This window comes from Tenebrio molitor, chromosome 6 (genome assembly GCF_963966145.1).
Source record: "Tenebrio molitor chromosome 6, icTenMoli1.1, whole genome shotgun sequence".
NCBI lineage: Eukaryota > Metazoa > Arthropoda > Insecta > Coleoptera > Tenebrionidae > Tenebrio > Tenebrio molitor.
Genome location: NC_091051.1, coordinates 13,314,938 through 13,333,313, shown reverse-complemented (window position 1 = coordinate 13,333,313; position 18,376 = coordinate 13,314,938). Strand labels below are relative to the sequence as shown.

At 35.5% G+C, this 18,376-nt stretch overlaps 1 protein-coding gene across 6 annotated transcripts in view; it reads left to right on the top strand.

The window, feature by feature from the left end:
• The window catches only part of dac (dachshund), a 191,647-nt gene extending 174,295 nt beyond the window's left edge, over positions 1-17,352 (top strand). For all 6 annotated transcript variants that reach the window (XM_069050712.1, XM_069050710.1, XM_069050708.1 and 3 more), the window contains 3 exons: positions 5,347-5,490; positions 5,762-6,022; positions 16,167-17,352. In XM_069050712.1, coding sequence (XP_068906813.1) covers positions 5,347-5,490; positions 5,762-6,022; positions 16,167-16,300 — 539 coding nt within the window. In that variant the 3' untranslated portion in view covers positions 16,301-17,352. The remainder of the gene's footprint in view (positions 1-5,346; positions 5,491-5,761; positions 6,023-16,166) is intronic.
• Positions 17,353-18,376: the final 1,024 nt, after the last annotated feature.

The following is an 18,376-nucleotide window of genomic DNA, read 5'->3' as shown; positions in this document are numbered from 1 at the left end:
TTTTTAAACATGTTTGCCTGATATTTTAATGACTATTTAACAACGTACTGCTAAGTTGTTCCGCCAATTTTAGGGCACCCAGTATAAAATACATAAAATTATACAGGGTATCTATAAATGATTGTCGGGTCAAACCAGCTTTGGTTTGGAAAAAAAATATTATTGTGCCGCCTTTTTGAAACATATGCCCAATTTTAATTCATGATCATTTTTAACATTAACGGCGTTTTATTCGTACTTTTCAATCCAGTTTTAGTTCCTTATTATTTAGTAACGGGCCTTCAAATAAATTTATATTTAGAGCAACCTATGGAAATTCAATTGTTTGCAACATTTTTCCAGCGTAGAAAATGACACAAGAAACGTCTGACATTTTAACGAAATAAAATTAGGTTAGAAAATATTTTTAATTTTTGTAGTGCATTCTCCCTATTCCCCCTCCACGGAATATGACAATATGAAATTGGGAAAAAGCTTACTATGTAACCTGTGTAACTCCGGAGAATAATTAGTTACCTACAAAAATTACTTTACACTGTTAACAGAATTGAATGTCGCCTACGCCTACTCTAAATATATATTTATTTGAAGGCCCGATAGTATCACAGTTAATACACACCAAAAATCTGTATTTTTCAATACAAATTGCAAATACATTCGGTTTTAGAGCTAAACAGTCTGGCAAAATTTGTGAGGGTATAAAATTTGACAAGTTTTCATAGCAAGCTGGATCAGACAATCATTTATAGATGTATTATTCGTTACTGAAACATAAAATGGAAAAATAAATATTCATATGGGGTCATTATGGAAAAAATGAAGAAGACATGATGTTCGAATAGATATGTCACTATTTCCTTAATTATTATTATTGATTAGGTATTTTTATTAAACTACTGTATAATTTTACAGACTTTCTAAAACAGTTAAAGATCCATAAGATGTTTTCTTTCAATCACCAAATATTGTGTAGGAACCATTTTCATATCTTCTACAATTAATTTAAAAAATTAATTAACCAACTTTGTCAAGTAACTTGCGTAACATTTTTTACTTGATTTGAATTAACTTCACATTATACATTTTTCCAAGAAATGTTTGTGCACCTTAAATACTTTTAAACAACCACTGATTGCATCGCCGACATTGCATGAATAAAAATAAATAAATAGTTACACACGCGGTTTATTGGTGTCACGAGTTAACAATGATTCCACGCAAAATTTTCTATTTTCGTCACATGATTAATGTACTTGAAAATTCCACCTTTCGTAAGGTGTCTTCACTAATTTACCCACATCTCAAGGAATATTTTCGTTTGCAACGACTATAAAAATTGTCGTCTCCATTTTGTTTTGTGCAAACGAAACCTCCCCGTTACCATAAATACGAAATTGCGATGTAAAATAAAATGCGTTTTAAAATTTTACTTTACATAGATAACATTAATGTGCTTACTTAACAAAATTTTATGAAGATTTATTTTCTTTGAACACACACGGCATATTTGAAAAATATTCGTATAAATATGAGAACAGAATTAGCCGCCTGCTGATTGGCCAGCGGCGGGTGGATTTTTAACGTCGTCACGCATTTTACGACCAATCAAAAAATATTCCATTAGAGGACGACGACAAGGGCGACAAATTGTCCGCGCGTCGTGTGTTTGCGTAAGTTTATTCAAATTCGGAGTTGCGTGCACCTAACGAGCTAACTTAATTTATAACATTTCTTTTCGACGTACCTAATTAAGCGAATGCACACGCGGCGGAACGTCAGTGTCGGCAAATAAGAAATCTAACGAGTCTGAAAGGACGAAGGAACGAAAGAGTATGATGGAGTATCCGAGGGCTGTATTAATAACATCCGTTGACAAGATCATGTAAGTGATCTCACACACGTCCGTCCAAGTTATCTCGGTATCTCGAGGCGTCCATCAGAACAATACGGGCCCAATGGCTATGATTGCTATTGAACATTGATTAATAAACTTCGGTAATGAGTGTTATAATTAGTTGCAGCAAATAGAGCCGAGGGCAGGGTCGTGCACTCCTGGGGAGAACCCCGCTTAAGGCCCGACTCCACGGGAAGTCTGACTTCAGATTGAAACCCATTATTATATAGCAAACTGATGCACCACACAGTAAATTTACCATTACGGTGGAAGTACTTACCACTGATGGAAGACGGCCATTCCTCTTCATTCTTCTTCTGAATAACTGCAAAAAATACATTTGTCTCGGGTTTTTTTTTTGTTTTTTACTACCTTTTTTCGAGTGTGGCACAAGCACAGGTTTTAATTTATGTAATCACTGCGGTTTAAGTATGTAAATAAATACCCAAGGATAATTGACTAATTACCGGCCGCGGGCGCTGTTCAATACATAATTCGAAGATTAACGCTAAGTTCCATAAACATCAAGCCAACATGCACGTTTTTGGGTTTTATTTATTGAAACAGACAATAAACTTGAACCTCATATTAATTGTTAATCTAAATTTTTGTTAAGTGAATAAAAATAAAAGCTGATAGAAAGAGAGTCGTACAACAATTTATTTACTTCATGAAGCAGACAATTTTAATGGAAAGAAATTTCAAACAAAGGTTTATTTCAATAATGATCTAGGTCTATAATATTAGAGTAGAGTGGCCAAATATGGAATACCATTTTTATTTTTATTAATAAAAGTTGAAAATTTAGGAAAAATTAAAAAATATGAATGCAAAGTATTTGGGGGAGATACTATGAAGCCAATTCTAGCATTTTTGGTAACAAGGCTTTTAAAATTTAACAGTAAATCGTAATATTCTGAAAAAAGTATTACTGCAGTTAGTAAAAAAAGTGTTCATAATATGGAATACCGCTATGGTTAATATGGAATACTACAAATTATGATTATAAAAAATTATTAAATGCTTTATTATTTTAAGAAAAACACAAACAAATCAATCAAATAAAATATTTAAATAAAATAAAAACATAATTAAATAAAAAAAACAATTCTAGATGCTTTCCTTGAAAAACGTCAAAATATCAAAAACAATAACAAACAAATCAAATAAAATATTTAAATAAAATAAAAACAGATAATTAAATTTTAAAAAAACAACATATCTGGATATTTTTCTTAAAAAAAACGTCAAAAGATGCGTCGAAATATATATTCCATATTAGGAACTAACATCCTAATTTGAGAATGAACAAAATTTATAGAAACCTCGGTTACATATTCGTGAAAAATAGTATCAGGCATGTTAACAGTCATCCCACTGCATGCTCATGATTATAGGGTAATGAAGAAGTTCCTGTTATTAGCACCCTAAAATAAAATTTACTCACCCGACAAAATAGTTTTAAATCTCACGAAAACAAATAATTACCGTTTATGTGGTGAGTTCTGGTACTAAAGTGTTAAAATGTTTGGGGCACCACACTACTGCTTCCAGGGTGTTACTTCTTGACGAAATTGTTAGACGCCCCTAGTATTAAAGAAAATATTACAGTATTCCATATTAAGTACCTATTCCATATTAGGTCACTTTACTCTACATTAATAAAATAGGCGAGTTGGCTGTGACCAAGAATTTCAGTTGGCAATTCGTTAAAATTTCAATTATCAGATGTCAGTCTTAAAAGTTAGGTTAATGATTTTGAAAATGTTGAAATCTTGATTTTCATAAAGGTGTGCATTATGTGTGACCTGTCGGTTGTAAAAGAATCATGACTCATGAGGAGCTCCAGTCGTATTTATAACTAGAGTAAATGTTCGAAATGTCTGCCTTCAGCTTCCAAACATAATGTTACTGTCTTCGTTTCAAATGACCTTCGCAAAGTCGGGACCGGGGACATCAATTAAATTGCAGTTATCAGTAATTACTTGCATTAATTCGGCAATTGTGCCAGCCCTGTTTTTGAACACGGTATGGAAAAACAAAATAATCAAGGCAAGTTGTTGATAAGTGCCTTGAAAGTCCGGAATGACAGTTACTATTGTAATTAATGACATCTGATGACATTTGAATTAAATTTTTACGTGCTGCCAACTGAAGTGTATTAATCGTGGCCATCTCGATTTTTTTTTATTTTAGATCGCACGGTAGATTATATCATTAAGAGTAGAAGTGGTGCTAAGTCCAGAGATTGAAAGACAGGGACGAAATCGACTTCGGCAACTGGGCGAAGCATAAAAAGACCTACTCTGAATGATATATTTATTTATAGATACTATTTTATCTTCAAGCGGATCAAAAAAAAAAATCAGGCATGAACTGATTTATTTTCTTTTGCTACAGTTACAGTAAAATGACAGTTTTATTATTAGTATTCGAAGGTTCAGTAATATTAGTAAAGTCCTCTAACTAAAATTTACTTTTTAACGTTAAACGGCCATCTTGCTTTTTTTGATTTTGACATCTGTCATCCATACACATGGGCGACTCGATTACACCACGTCACCGGTTAAATATTTCGCTTTTTTAGATGCCTTTTTTAATAGGGATAATTTAATTATTAAATATTTCGTGTAACTATTGATAAATAAATCGTAGGAAATGCTTCAAAGTACCTTACATTTGACTCGGTCGAGCCGCCTGTGGACATTTAAACTCCTAGGATTTGAAGTGTTTCAAGTCCGGTTACAAAAAAAACTCCACTTTCGACCTCTTGAAGGTAAACAGATTTTGTGACACCGAATTTAAAGATTTAGCATTTATTAACAGCTTTCGTTAAAAAAAAATAGTAGCTTCGTCGTCTAAAATATAAAGTATAAAATTGTTGAGTAATAAACAACAGCAAAGATTCTTGAAATCCACCGTAACAATTTTATTTTATTACCACCATGTATGTTCAACTCTTCGTTAACACATCATAAAACAGCTACTTGGAGAGAAACAAATGTCCGTTTATGAGTGCAATTTCAAACGAACCAATTAGAAATAATATTTGTTAATTCTTTTATTTTGTTGAAGATAACCACTCAATCGTTAAGTTATTAGATTTATTTAATTACAAAAATAATTTTATCACCTCAATTAGACAGTGGTAACTTGGTAAGAGTTTTGTGTACTCATCCCACGGACAAGTTGCAGGAAGTACAGTTTCCTGCAATACCAACCACATTTATCTCTGTGTGACCACACTACACTTTGCACTATCTACCTAGTCTTGAGTCTTGAGCAACGCATATGAGAGAATTCGGTCTGTAATGGTGCAATTACAATATTTAATTTGCGCATTTAATAATTTTTTGTATTTATCGGAAGAAATTTTCGAGGCGAACACTTAACGAGCTGTCAAAAAAATACTTTTCGTTGGTGGTGTCATTTATACTGTTTTCTTTTTTCAGCGTTGGTTCAGAAGCGCCTCCGGAGGGAGCGCAGGGCACGGCGACGGCTGCAAGATCAATTGGAGGCGGAAGTCAAGAGACGCATCCAGATGGAGGAGGCCCTCAAAGCGGCGGGGGCAGGCGAACAGCTTAGGATAATTAATGGTAAGTTGCAGAACGTGCTTTGCCGTGATTGATTGGTAAATTACGTTGATTTTTCGTATTTTCAATCGGAGCCGAGACGTGTAAATGTCTGTAAACCGTGTTCTCCGAAACCGGAGTCTGTCAATCACAATGGGGTAGAACTGGCGGGGGGACGTATTCCTGCTACTGATGCCCCGCGGGGAACCAAACTTTGAGATTGATCTCGTAACAGATTGCGAGATGTGCGCCTCGTAGGTATCGACTGGTTAATTGTCGTTCCGTTTGATTGCAGAAAGTCTGGCGCAAAACGAACTCAAAATGAACAACCAAAAAGTGACCACCAGTTCGAACCCGAACCAGAACATCCCCACGGACCGTGAGAGAGTTGTGGAACGCGTCGAACGGATGGAGAGGGAACGTGTGGATAGCCCACCGCCACCATATGGACAACAAACTGTCCGGGAACCGCCGCCTCCGCCCGAAAATAAGCCTTGGGGCTATTCCGGAATCGACCTCATGAATACTGGAGCCGCCTTCTGGCAGAATTACTCCGGTGAGTTGCAGTTTTAATAATAAAATGTTCCTGCCCGCTATTAACATTCATTGCGCCATCGCGAAGAAACCGCGGCCGCAGCCGCCCCATCGACAAATAATTATTTTATTTTAAATAATCAATTTTTTATTTTGATTTTTTCTATTTTTCTCGATGAATAAAAAATCGCTGGTAGTTGTTATTAGTGGTCGTGTTATACTTGAGTGGACCAAAGAGTGACTAAAGTACCGCTCGATCAAGGCTCTTCCCGCCTCGATTGCCGTATAAGTCGTTTATAATTAAATTATTAAAACGTGAGATTACCGAAATGAGATTGGAGCCCATATGTTGTACCGTGAAAACGAATCATTTGTGATTTTTAATAGAAGTTGATACAAAAGCAAACAATGAACTAGTAGTACCGCTTTTAAAAATCGAGGGCACAATCGAAGCACCGATTCATTCTTACATATAATTTCGAAATTAAACGCCTGTTACGCACAATGCCAGGTAATATTCAGTAGCTGAGATGGAATTAAAGACGAAATAAACATTAAATAGTTGAAAGGATTCAATTTACAAGTTGCTCTCCGACAATCAGGATAACTTCCCAGAAAATGAGCCTTTCGATTTGACACGCTTTGAATGGCATGCCGAATGTTGTGTGCAACGATGGGACGTTCACACTTACCGGTAAAGTCGCCGGAAATCGCCCAACAGCTGCCCAACGATAAAGAGAACATGTTCACACCTGTTCCGTCGCTTTTTGTATTTAACTTTTTTGAAACAATTGCCAGTGATCCAAAGGATTGTCTTCCGTCGAAACCGGTTACCAAAAAGCAATTTAACATCACACTCCTACCAAAACTTCTTGTAGGATGTATTGTATCATCATTTTTATTTGTACATCGTCTTTTTAAGAAAAAATCCACTAAGATCTAGTTACAACGAGAAATTTTGTTAAGTTGTTTTTCATCAATCATGCTTTACTCTTCATGATTTATGTCACACAAGATACAAAAAAAGAGAGGTCCATATTTTATTTTGTTGGATTATAAGTTGTTCCATGATTTCAGCATCAAAATCAACTACAACCAAATAATATTATCACACTTCTAGTATGATGAGAATGATGAGATTATTATTAGTAAGTTATTCTTATCGTTGATTTTTAGGCAAAAAAAGTGCCTTAGGGTTGCGAAGTTAAGTGAAAGTTAGTAAACTTTCGCTTAGCAGTTTAAAAAAAATTACCGATGGCGTTGTCTATTCCAGCTCCAGCTCCGTTACCTTGACCATCAGTCATCACTGACTACTTTGAAATTCCCACGATTTAATTTAGGAGTTGAAAATGTTTTTGTTTTCCTGTGTCATTTTTTCTTTCTTTCAATTTGTTCTTATTAATACCTAATGGGATTAATGGTTGCCGTTGAACTACGGTGAATTGTATAGTGACAATCTGTTCATTTAATGTGGCAGTCCTTTTTTAAGTTTAACATCGGGTATTCATTTATTTCTCCTCAAAGTTGACATTGAAGAGTCAATTGTGAACACACCACTCGTCAGTCTGCAAAGTAAAAACACAAACAACGCAAAAAGTGAGGTTAGATTTAAAGAGCTGGTCTGTGATCCGTAATCCGTGATGCGTTCACAATCGACTCTTCAATGTCAACTTTGAGGAGCTGAGAGGTACAGTTAATTTCAAAATTATAGAGTACACCCAGTTTTCTACAGTGTGAAATGTACAGTCGCGAGCAATAAATTTTGGTCGTCAAGGTCATTCTTTGACGCAATCGAAAATGCTTCACTGTAAAACAGTCGTAAATATTATAACCTATCATCATATTGTATGACATTAATTGTCATTTTTTTTCTCATTTTTTGACACTTTGTTGACATGGGTGTAATCAGGCAGGGAAATTTTTTAAATTTGTGACAATCTAACCAAATTTTGAAATGACATTGATGACCAAAATTTATTGCTCGCGACAGTACTTACATTTTTTGTCAATTATCAATGTCAGTTTTGACAAACAAAATTCCTAATGTAACCGAAAACGCGAAAGTGCTCACTCTTTCCAAATTAGAAGAAGGGTGGTCGATCCGGAGGGTAGTCCAATATTATAACATCGTGAAGAGCACCGTGCAGAGGATAAAACAGACAATGTGTTCTAAAATATCAGCGACATTTTATGTTGTCAAACTTACCTAACCTATATAAAAAATATGACACTCAAATTTCAAAAAGGCATCTTTACATGGGGAAAAAGTTGTAATAAATCGACTTCTTGATTTTTGAGGTGTACTCGATAATTTTGAAATTAACTGTATGTAAGTACGTGGATTACAAGCATAGATTTGCAAATATTGTGTAATTATACTGATTCTGAATATAAGGAAATGAAGAATATTAAAAAATAGTCTTACTATAAACGGTTAAATCAAATTTAGTAGGTTAGCATCCCTGCACTATCGGTTAGCCTTGCCATTATGAATGTCATCCCTTGATTCATTTTTGGAGGTTAGGTTTTAGAAGTTTACTCTTATTGTGAATAATTCGACGTTGTAAAGAAGAAACAAGTTTTACCAACATGAACTAATTTTATTTTGCAATCCGTTTCCAAAATGAGCCATTTACAATAAATGTACATATTTTAGGTACTCTGTAGTAACGACCATTTTTAAAAACAAAACATGATAATGGCAACTTTGTTTTATTTCACTCTTTGTTTGATACATTGTATGCCAACATAAAAAATCACAAACAAATATAGTCACTTATGGCCGTTTGCACCGACGTGCCTTATTTTTAAACCAAGCTTAAAAACAATTGTTGCTACGATTTGAATAATTATAACCAAGGTTTTAAGCTTTTCTTAACTTTAAAATACAGGGTCATTATAAATGATTGTCCCATCGCAGTTGGCATTGAAAACCCACACAAATTTTGGATGTGCCGCAGCCTCGCAACGTTAGCCAAACTAGTAAACTTGATTTTCACTACCGCCAGGAGTGCCGCCTATCGGCGGTACTAGTTTCACTCATTTTATAAGGCTTGCGGCACATTAAACCCTGTCACCAACGCCAACTGCGATGGGACAATCATTTATAATGACCCTGTACCACGGTGCAAACGGCTATTAGGGGTATAATAGATTCACGAAACTCAGATAATTTGCAAATCGTTAACGAAACGGCAAATACAATGCTTTAACAATATCAGTTGTCATGGTTTTGAATTTGCAATGTCTTATCGAGCCTTACCGAGTTTCGTCAATGACCCCGTTAGTATTTAAATAAGTTAATCCAAACTGCTAACTGCATTCGGTGCAAAAGTTCAAGTTCACGCTAGTGAAATATGTACTATCAAATGTCATATCAGTCGGTTCTTCAGCGATTTATTTAGAAAATGAAATGCTTCTGTACACCTTTTAGGTTAGGTTCAATTCTAAAAACATCGACAGCGCCACCAAACGAACCTCATTTCTCCAAAAATAACTTTCAAGGGTTTTCACGAGAATGGAAAAGCAGAAACACTTGAAAGTCATCTGTGCTATTCTCTTGTTTTATGTTGTTAGACAATGTTGAACGAATCTACGAGTCGATTTTCTTTCTCATGGGCTTTCAGTGTATTTATTTGTGCTTTGGGTTGGTTATTTACCCGATTTAAATTACCCGGAAACACTTCGCTAAACGAAACATCTTGTTACTGCCGTTCCGGGTGTCTCAACCGGGATCACTCTGTATAATTGCGGTGGGTTTATTTTCCTGCTGTATCCTGTCGCCATTACCTTATTCAAGTCACTTATCTGCGACCTTAATATTGCAAACGCCTACTGCAGTCCATGAATTCTAAGCATGCCTTGGAATCTGTGTACCGACTTGATCCTGTTGAGAAATGTTCCTGCGACACTCTTGAGATATCGCTCCTGCTAACTTACTACGTTGCAGTATAATTTCCCCGGAGTTTCCTTGTTTACATAATATGTTTATGGTATCGCTCTTGTTTATTCACTAGTGGACGGATGGATGTTAATACGAGCGCTTGCGCCACGACGATATTGAAATTTGAGCTTCTCAAATATGTTCAGGTACACTTTAAACAATTGATGCTATGCTAAGATGTGCTTGCTTTACTCTCGGCTACGCTACAAACTGCAATAATTGTATATGAAATTGTAACGACCGCAGAAACTTGGAAGCCCGCTTCGGTACTCAAACCACCCGAATTACCTCACCTGACCCTTGGAATTTTATCCGCAGCAGGAAGGCGTCGCACAGTTCCTGCCGGCGTAGTTCTACGATTTTTTAAATTCTCATTTTGCGTACGGTAATAAAAATGAAATTAGAACAAATTACCGAGATAAGCCCTGGAAATATATGCCCATGTTGAGGGAATCAAGTCCGCCAACATTACCTGGAAGCACGTCAACGGTTTTTTATTTTAACTATGCATTTTAATACGGTATGCGTACCTATGATTAACTACATTTGCATAATGACAATAAATTGCGACCGTTACAAAGGTAGAAGCTGAATTTTGTTAATTTTTAACGCGAATTTCATTTAAAAATAACTAATTATTACAAAATGATAGCATCGCTTGTTAAACTTGTTGAGCGACAATTACGCGTGGTCATTACAACAGAACAAGACAAGACGCAGCTAATCCAGGTTTTACGTCTCTTTTGTACGACAAGTTGTTAAGTCAACGACAACGCGTTGAAGCATGTTATTAGGAAAATGTTACGTTTGAAAATTAAGTTCGATTGCACCAAAGGGCAACAAAAATAAAATTGTAATTTCTTCTGGTTGTGGAGGTAGTGACAGACGAAAAAATAAACTCAAAATATATACAAAGGTCAATTGGTTTGAAAATGATGTCAAAGGAGGAACGTAAATGGAAAGAGAAATTTTAGAACTAGAGAGGGCTTGCCAAATCTTAGTATTCTAACATTTAATTTCATCGTAGTATGTAGTTATTTGTAACACTAGGCGGCCAGAAACAGCACTCGCATTTGCAGGCCTCGGCTATCGCCTCGGCCCACAAACCTAACTCGCACTTGCAAAACCGTTTCTTGACGTGTAATACACAATATTTTTAGTGCCGACTTCTGCAGATATTTGTTAAATAAAATGTTAATACATTGGTATTAGGGACTTTTTTGTGTTGGCACCACTTAAAAATATCTATCTATGAAAATATACCAGTTTTTTACTTTACATTAATTAATTAGCATTGATTCCTGGAAGTAAAAATCTTTCTAAACATTTTTTTGGTTTAACTAAATTTACATTTGGCAGAATCCAGCACACATTATATTTCAATATTTCAAAATAAAAATAATCATCCTCACTTGAAGGTACTTTATCGTTGTAGGTACTCGCATAATTCTGCACGCTCTTGATATGGTACAGTATTATGCTTCGAAAAAAATTTAAAAACCTTTTGACCGCGATGTTTCGGCTGTAGAACAATAATTTCCCGTCAGATAGTTCGCATAATGCGCAGGTTTATAATCCATAATAATCCCGAGTGATTAGAGTTAATTCAATAGGAATCCTTTCCTTGGCGAACAATAGTTAGCGTACGAAGGCACGTAGGGTTCCGGTAATGGGTCCCAAGACGGCGATGGGAGACTTGTCCGGACTTGCGGTCGGACTTGGCCGGAGTCCGGTCCCCGGGCGCGTGGACAAGAGGAAGCCGGCACAATATTAACTAATTACCTATTCATTACGGCTTAAAGTGGCAAGTTGGTCCTGAATTATTCCCAGCTCCGGAGGCCAAGTTCCGGAAGTGAGGTAAGACGCAGAAGCTCGCCGGAAGCCTCTCTAATGGATGCCCAACTTACTACACCAACTTCTATGCTTTATTAGGATTGATTGGTTCCTGATATCATCGTACTTGGGAAAACTTGCACCGGATAAAACGGACGAATTTCATTCACCAACGGAGACGAGAAATTAGGCACGCACCAGACCAGGGGAAAAACCACCAACATTTTTGTTTTATTGTTGTTCCGACTGTTTCTGCATACAAGAAATTTAACGGAGGATAATTCTATTTCGAGACGGCGACCCTCTGCAAGGCCCCTCGAACTGTGCGGAGCCGCCGGCGAAACGATTTAAATTCAGATATTATTGTCGCTGTGTGAAATCAGAGATGAATTCTATGACTACAAAGTGAAGTCATTTTACTGTAACTAAATAAATGGAAAATTGTTAGGTGTTTCACCCTCGCGTGTTACAGTTTAATCTTATACACGAGCACCGCACAAATTTGATAAAGATGAACTCCCTCGCTGAGATGACAAACAAAGAAATCACGCTTTAAAAAGGCCGAAATAATGAAACCATATTTTCGGCTTTCGGAAGAAACATCAAGTTGAAACGAATTTCTCTTCTAATTCATACGGAAAAAATATCTTTCAAATTATTTAAAACTAGCTTTTACCCGCGGCTTCGCCCGCAAATTTCAGAATGTTTTAAAATTATATTTCTATTTTCATGTATTTTGATAAACGCAGTAATTTCAATATGAAGTTTGTCTTTTTACGAAGAATAATTAAAACTTTAGACTACTTTTTTCTTTGACTAAATAAACAAAAAGATCAATACGATAAGAAACTAACACTATGATCACTTACCAATTCATGAAAATACGCCAACATAACACTTTTATTTTCAGTTGTAACCTTATTTAGATCCTCCTATTGTTTGATTGTCTCATTTGATTTCAGATACCTGCCTTTTGATTTTTCCGGTATTAAGCTATTTGAAGCTTGTTCTGCTTCATTTAAGACATCTTCCGGTAAAACACAATCATTCAAACACATTTTGCGAAATTGCTACTTTTATAAACAACCAAATGTAACTATGACACCTGAACATATCATGCAAACGCGATTTCCAACTCGAAAAAACTTTTTTTGTGCTTAACAGGCTTAAAAATGATAATAGGGGTTGCTTTTTGTGGGTGTCAAGCAGCGAAGGTGACGATATACTCAGAGGATGAAATAGGGGTGAAGCGGCGAAGGTGAGGGTATTTCCAACTCGAAAAAACTGTCTTCTTTTTTTCTTAACAGGATTGAAAATGGTAGTAGGGGTTGGTTTTTGTAAAATTAAAATAGACAGTATTTTTCTTCTTGTTTTGAAGATCAAGTGTACAAAATTTCATCAAGATCGGAGTAAAACTGTAGATTTGCATACAAAATATACAAACAAACAGACATTCAGTTTTATATACAGGGTGTCCCAAAAATGGCGTACTAACTGTGCACTACGGTGTAGAAGAGATTACCGTATACGTCAGAAAAATGTTAAAAAAATTCTATTGGACTTATTTGCTGATTTGGCGGTCTTTGAAAGTGCCACTTAACAGGTCAATTTTGAAATATATGTATGAAATTGTCATGGCAGCTACCTCTCATCGTACACATTATCACAAAGTACAAGATCACTCACTACCAATATCTAATCTTGCATAATAGAGAATTTAGAAGCTTTGGAAATCGAAAAAATTATTTTACTACTACTACGGTAACATTTCAAGGTAATGATGTACGAATATATCTTTGTTTACATTGTATTACCGTTAATAATAATAATAAAATTAATTGATTTTTTTGTCGGAAACATTTTTTCCATATTTTTTTCATGCACATTTAAGCATCCTCGATAAGGTAGTAAGTAGTTTGTACGCCATTTTTGGGACACCTGTATACATATATAGATTTAGAAATTCCATTCGACAAGTCCCAGTGGGATGTGGAAGTTTTTTTTTGTCCCTAATTGACTGTATTTAATTTAACACTGTTACAATAGTTATGCATTTATAATTTCATAATAAACGAATTTGTTCTCTGTTCAAGGATGGTACTTTTTAGGTTTTTGCCACACAAGTCGCCGGCACAAATAATACCATCGGTTATTTCTTCAAGGCGAATTGATTTTTTGGTCGTTTTTGCTCTTAACAAAAAGCCGCATGACTGTGTTAACCACTTTTCAGATATTTCACATTCTTGCGTGTTTCCATACTCTTCGTGATTCCATGAAGTGTCAACAATGCTCAGACAGGCCTATGATAATGCACGATTATTATTGGCCGTTTAGAAGCGCACCAATGAAACATGAATAATAATAAGTTGTAATAATAATAGTTAGCGCGTGTCTAATTACATCATTAATACACATATGCATCTTGAAGCTTAATTAGTTACGTGATTCGATGCGACCGGAATGGAACTTATTATCGGATATCGCCATGTCATAGCCGGCCTATTACCGGAGCGCTCACTTCAAATGCGGCATTCAATTAAAATTTCTCAAATATCAATTATTACGTGTCTTCTTTATTCTACGATTACTTTATATTGTTGGCGGATGGACCCGTTCAAACCGGCAAAATCGTTTCCACAAAACACTTTATATTTGCCCCTCTCAAAGCGCAACCGCGCACAGTCATTACCTTACGGTTAAAATTTAATGACATTTAAGACTATTCACCATATCACCAACAAATTTGTAAATTCCCGAAATATTTGTTGCGAGAAAATTAAATAATAGACCAATAGTTTCGTCTTGCAGACCAATTAAATAGCTGAAATAATGTTTTCTTGAAGTGAAAACTTATTTAGGCGCATCAATAGGTACGTACATTTTATTCCCGGGCAGTGAATTCGTTTGATGCGACACACTAAAATCGTTCGGATCACGCCAAAATCGTTCGCATCACGCTAAAATCGTTCGCAGCAAGCTAAAATCTCGGGAGTCGAGTTTAGCGGAGCGAGCGGGAAACAGTCAACTGCGCGTCATTTGTCACTTCCAAATTTTCATTGTTCATTGTGTTGCTAAATTTAAATGACCACTGTGCAGAGCTGCAGGAGTAGCTATAATATAAAAACGACAAAGACACAACAAATATTGTAAGTTCACAGATGGATCTAGGATTTAGTAGGTAATTCTCAATTATATGGCTTCAACAATTCATCTATTGTAAAGATGTGTGTAGCAAAATGTGAAGCGGAAAATGGACGAATTATCATAATACAGGGTATCTATAAATGATTGTCTGGTCCCGCTTGCTATGAAAGTGGGTGTTCTGTTCAATACAATAAACCATCATCAATAAAATAAAGCTAAAATAAAACTTAAACATGAAAACCTAACCTCACAAATTTTGCCAGTCTGTTTACTTTTAAAAGTGGACGTATTTGCAGTTTCAATTGAAAAATACAAACTTTTGATGTTTATTTAAATACAGCATTGGATCTAAATAATATTAATTATTTATGCCTTGTTACTGATTCCTCCAAGTACCGTCATCCATAATAATATCTATAATTTATGTAATATAATATTACTTAAAATCAATTACGAGTGTCACAGAAGTTTTCACTTCTGCCTTGCGGTCTTAAGCATACACTCTTTTTTTGGTATTTTCTTAATCCAAGTGTTACAGTAAAAATAAATTTAACAGATAAAATATTATCCGTTTCAAAAGTATCGTTGCAAGAGATTTATTTAAACTTGAATCGATGTAGGTATTCATTTTACTTACAATAAGTGCTTTTGAAGATTTTTTCAATTTCCAATAATTTTATTTTAACGACGTGGACTTATCGGGCTGTAAACTCCGGAATTAGGGTTGTCCCAGCAGTCCTCGCTGAATATTTATGGTGAAATCTGAGGGATTTCCCCGCGAGTCGTACCTAAGAACCTAGGGGCTGCGACCCGTGGTAACAATCAAAGATTAATCATCCCCAAAATAAACAGGACAAACTCGGTGGCGACTTATAAAACTTCTTAATTAAAACCGGAGCCGTGTATCCAATGGATTAAGGAGGGCACTTCGTCGACGGCACCGTCGTAGTTCACCGATTCAAACGGCAAGTGACAACGGCACAACGAGGCGAGAAATTGCAACAGTAAAGATAACATCGTGCTAAATAGCCGCGGGCCAGAATCCCTGTCCGGGATAATGGCATTGCCGCCCGGCTAAATTAACTCCCTTCGACTGTGCACTAAGCGGTTTGTCCGTCTGTCCGTTTGTCTCCTTCCTCCGCCATTCCATTTAAATAAAGCCTATTACGCGACACCCAGATTAACAAAACTATTAGCCGCCCCCTTGGTCCGTGAGTAATCCGAGTCGTTCTCCTTTTTGTTGCAGAGTCCTTAGCGCAAGAACTGGAACTGGAGAGGAAATCGCGCCAGCAACAAGTCGAGAGGGACGTCAAGTCGCCCCTTCAGGATCGCTCCGGGTATTACAAGAATTCGGTGCTGTTCACGAGCACGGCAACATAAGCGTAACGTAAGACCTGCTAGAGTTTGCTTAGGTATAACGTAATGTAGGAGTTAGCTCAGACGTGCAGTGCTTAGGCGATGTTTTCCTTGATTATTGGTATTAAGTTTGGGTCGTTTCCGACGAACACGCTGTATAGTATTAGTTGTTAGTTGAGTTACATTATGGATTTTGTAATATGTCAAAGATATAATATACTAAATACGTCCATTATCGTGGAGCATATCACGTTATTTTACAATCTTAGCGATTAGTTTTTTAAGACTGATTTTGGGCATGAAGAGGATCATAACCAAAAACGAGATTACTCACGGAGGTCGTTCACAAACAATTCAACACAACTACTTGAACTTTTCCTTGTTGCTCAGAAATCACGTGATGTACATAAAAGCACAACTGTATATAATTTCTATTTTTTATCCACATTCAAGATTACGTTTCACACGATCGTTTCAATCCTGATTAACAGTTTTTCAGCTTTACATGTAAATAACAGTCAGCAACAACAACAAAAAAAAATGTAGGAAACGTCATTTTTCATATATGTATCTATAACAACGCAAATTAGAAAATTGTATATTAAAATTTTTATAAGGTTTAAAGTTTTACATATCTGTGTAAACTTTCTTACGATTAATAATAATAATAATAAAGAATAATAACTGAATTAAAGTTGTAACTATTCGACGATACAGTTCTTTTGTACATTTACCTATAATTTTGCACATGGTAGCAACGTATTTTCTGACGAAATAAAGTATACGCCATTTTGACAATCATTGTCAGAAATTTTTAAAAATTACCAGTAAGTAAATATGTTGTTTGTTTACACTCAGTATTATCTCAGATTAGGTGCAATACTGGAACCACAAATTGTACGAAAAAGAATAGTGTTCTTTAATATAGCACAGTTTTTTTCTTACTTGCTTATATCATAAGTAGGCTAATTTATAAACCGTTCGTGTTAGAATAATGTAAGAGGCAGTGTGTATGTATTTATTGTAAATATATGTATGTGTGTGCCTTGTAGAAAATAAAAAAAATAAAAACATTGTATCTAGACTTTTTCGTATTTCCAACACACCCGACACACACAACAATAACAAAATCCTACCTTTTGTAGATACATCGGATCTAATTTTCCACAAGAAGACTCTTCGTTCAGCTTCTGGAAAGTAAACGACTAATTATTACACAAAATTGGATCTCAAAAAAAAGTGAAACGTGCTACTTGGCGAGTAAACCTTTGTAGTATAGTAGTACTTGCAGTATCTCATGTGCAGGAACGTAAATTATAGTATAGTCGTCCAATAACTCTTACATTATAGTGTACTTTGACATTAATAATGAGAGATTTATTTTTTGACAATTTATACAGAGATAAGATCCACTTAGTCCAACAGAATCTACCTGGTACCCTCCACTCTCCTTTTAAATGCAAAGTCGGTTCGCACAATTAAAAAATTTGTTTATTTATGTCCATTACCAGGTTCTTTGTTAATTTAGTTAAGCTTTTAACCAGAGAAGCTACAGTATAACGTTAGAGTCTTTGGGCGACTGTATAAATATCTAGAATTTTTCATTGATTTAGAGTAAGAAAAGTAGAAAGCATCAAGTTAACACGATTGAGAATCCTCTTTTGGCGATCCCTTCAAAAGTAGTACCAAGTACAAGTAAGTCGTATAAGCTGTGTGGCACACGTGAGACATTCGCCGCATCAAAAGCAACAAATGTTTGTCATTCGGCAAATACCTAGTAGCGGGATGAATGAATTAGAAACAAACATTGGTGTTTGTAAAATTCCGAATGTTTCCCACTTAATGTTGATAAATTGACTGAATGAAAAAAAAAACAATATTTTTCTAATTCAGTTGCGAAAAACAACCATTGTGATATGTCATTTTAGTTGTCAAACGTGGTTCATTTAATAACTAGTGAAAAAAAGTGACATTATATTATCACTAGTGTTAAAAAATCTGACAGCAAACTATTTTTATTGTTTACGAAACAACCAACAGTATTCCCATAGCAACTCCCGGATAGTAGTATTATCCCGGAAAATTATTGAAATAGCAGAT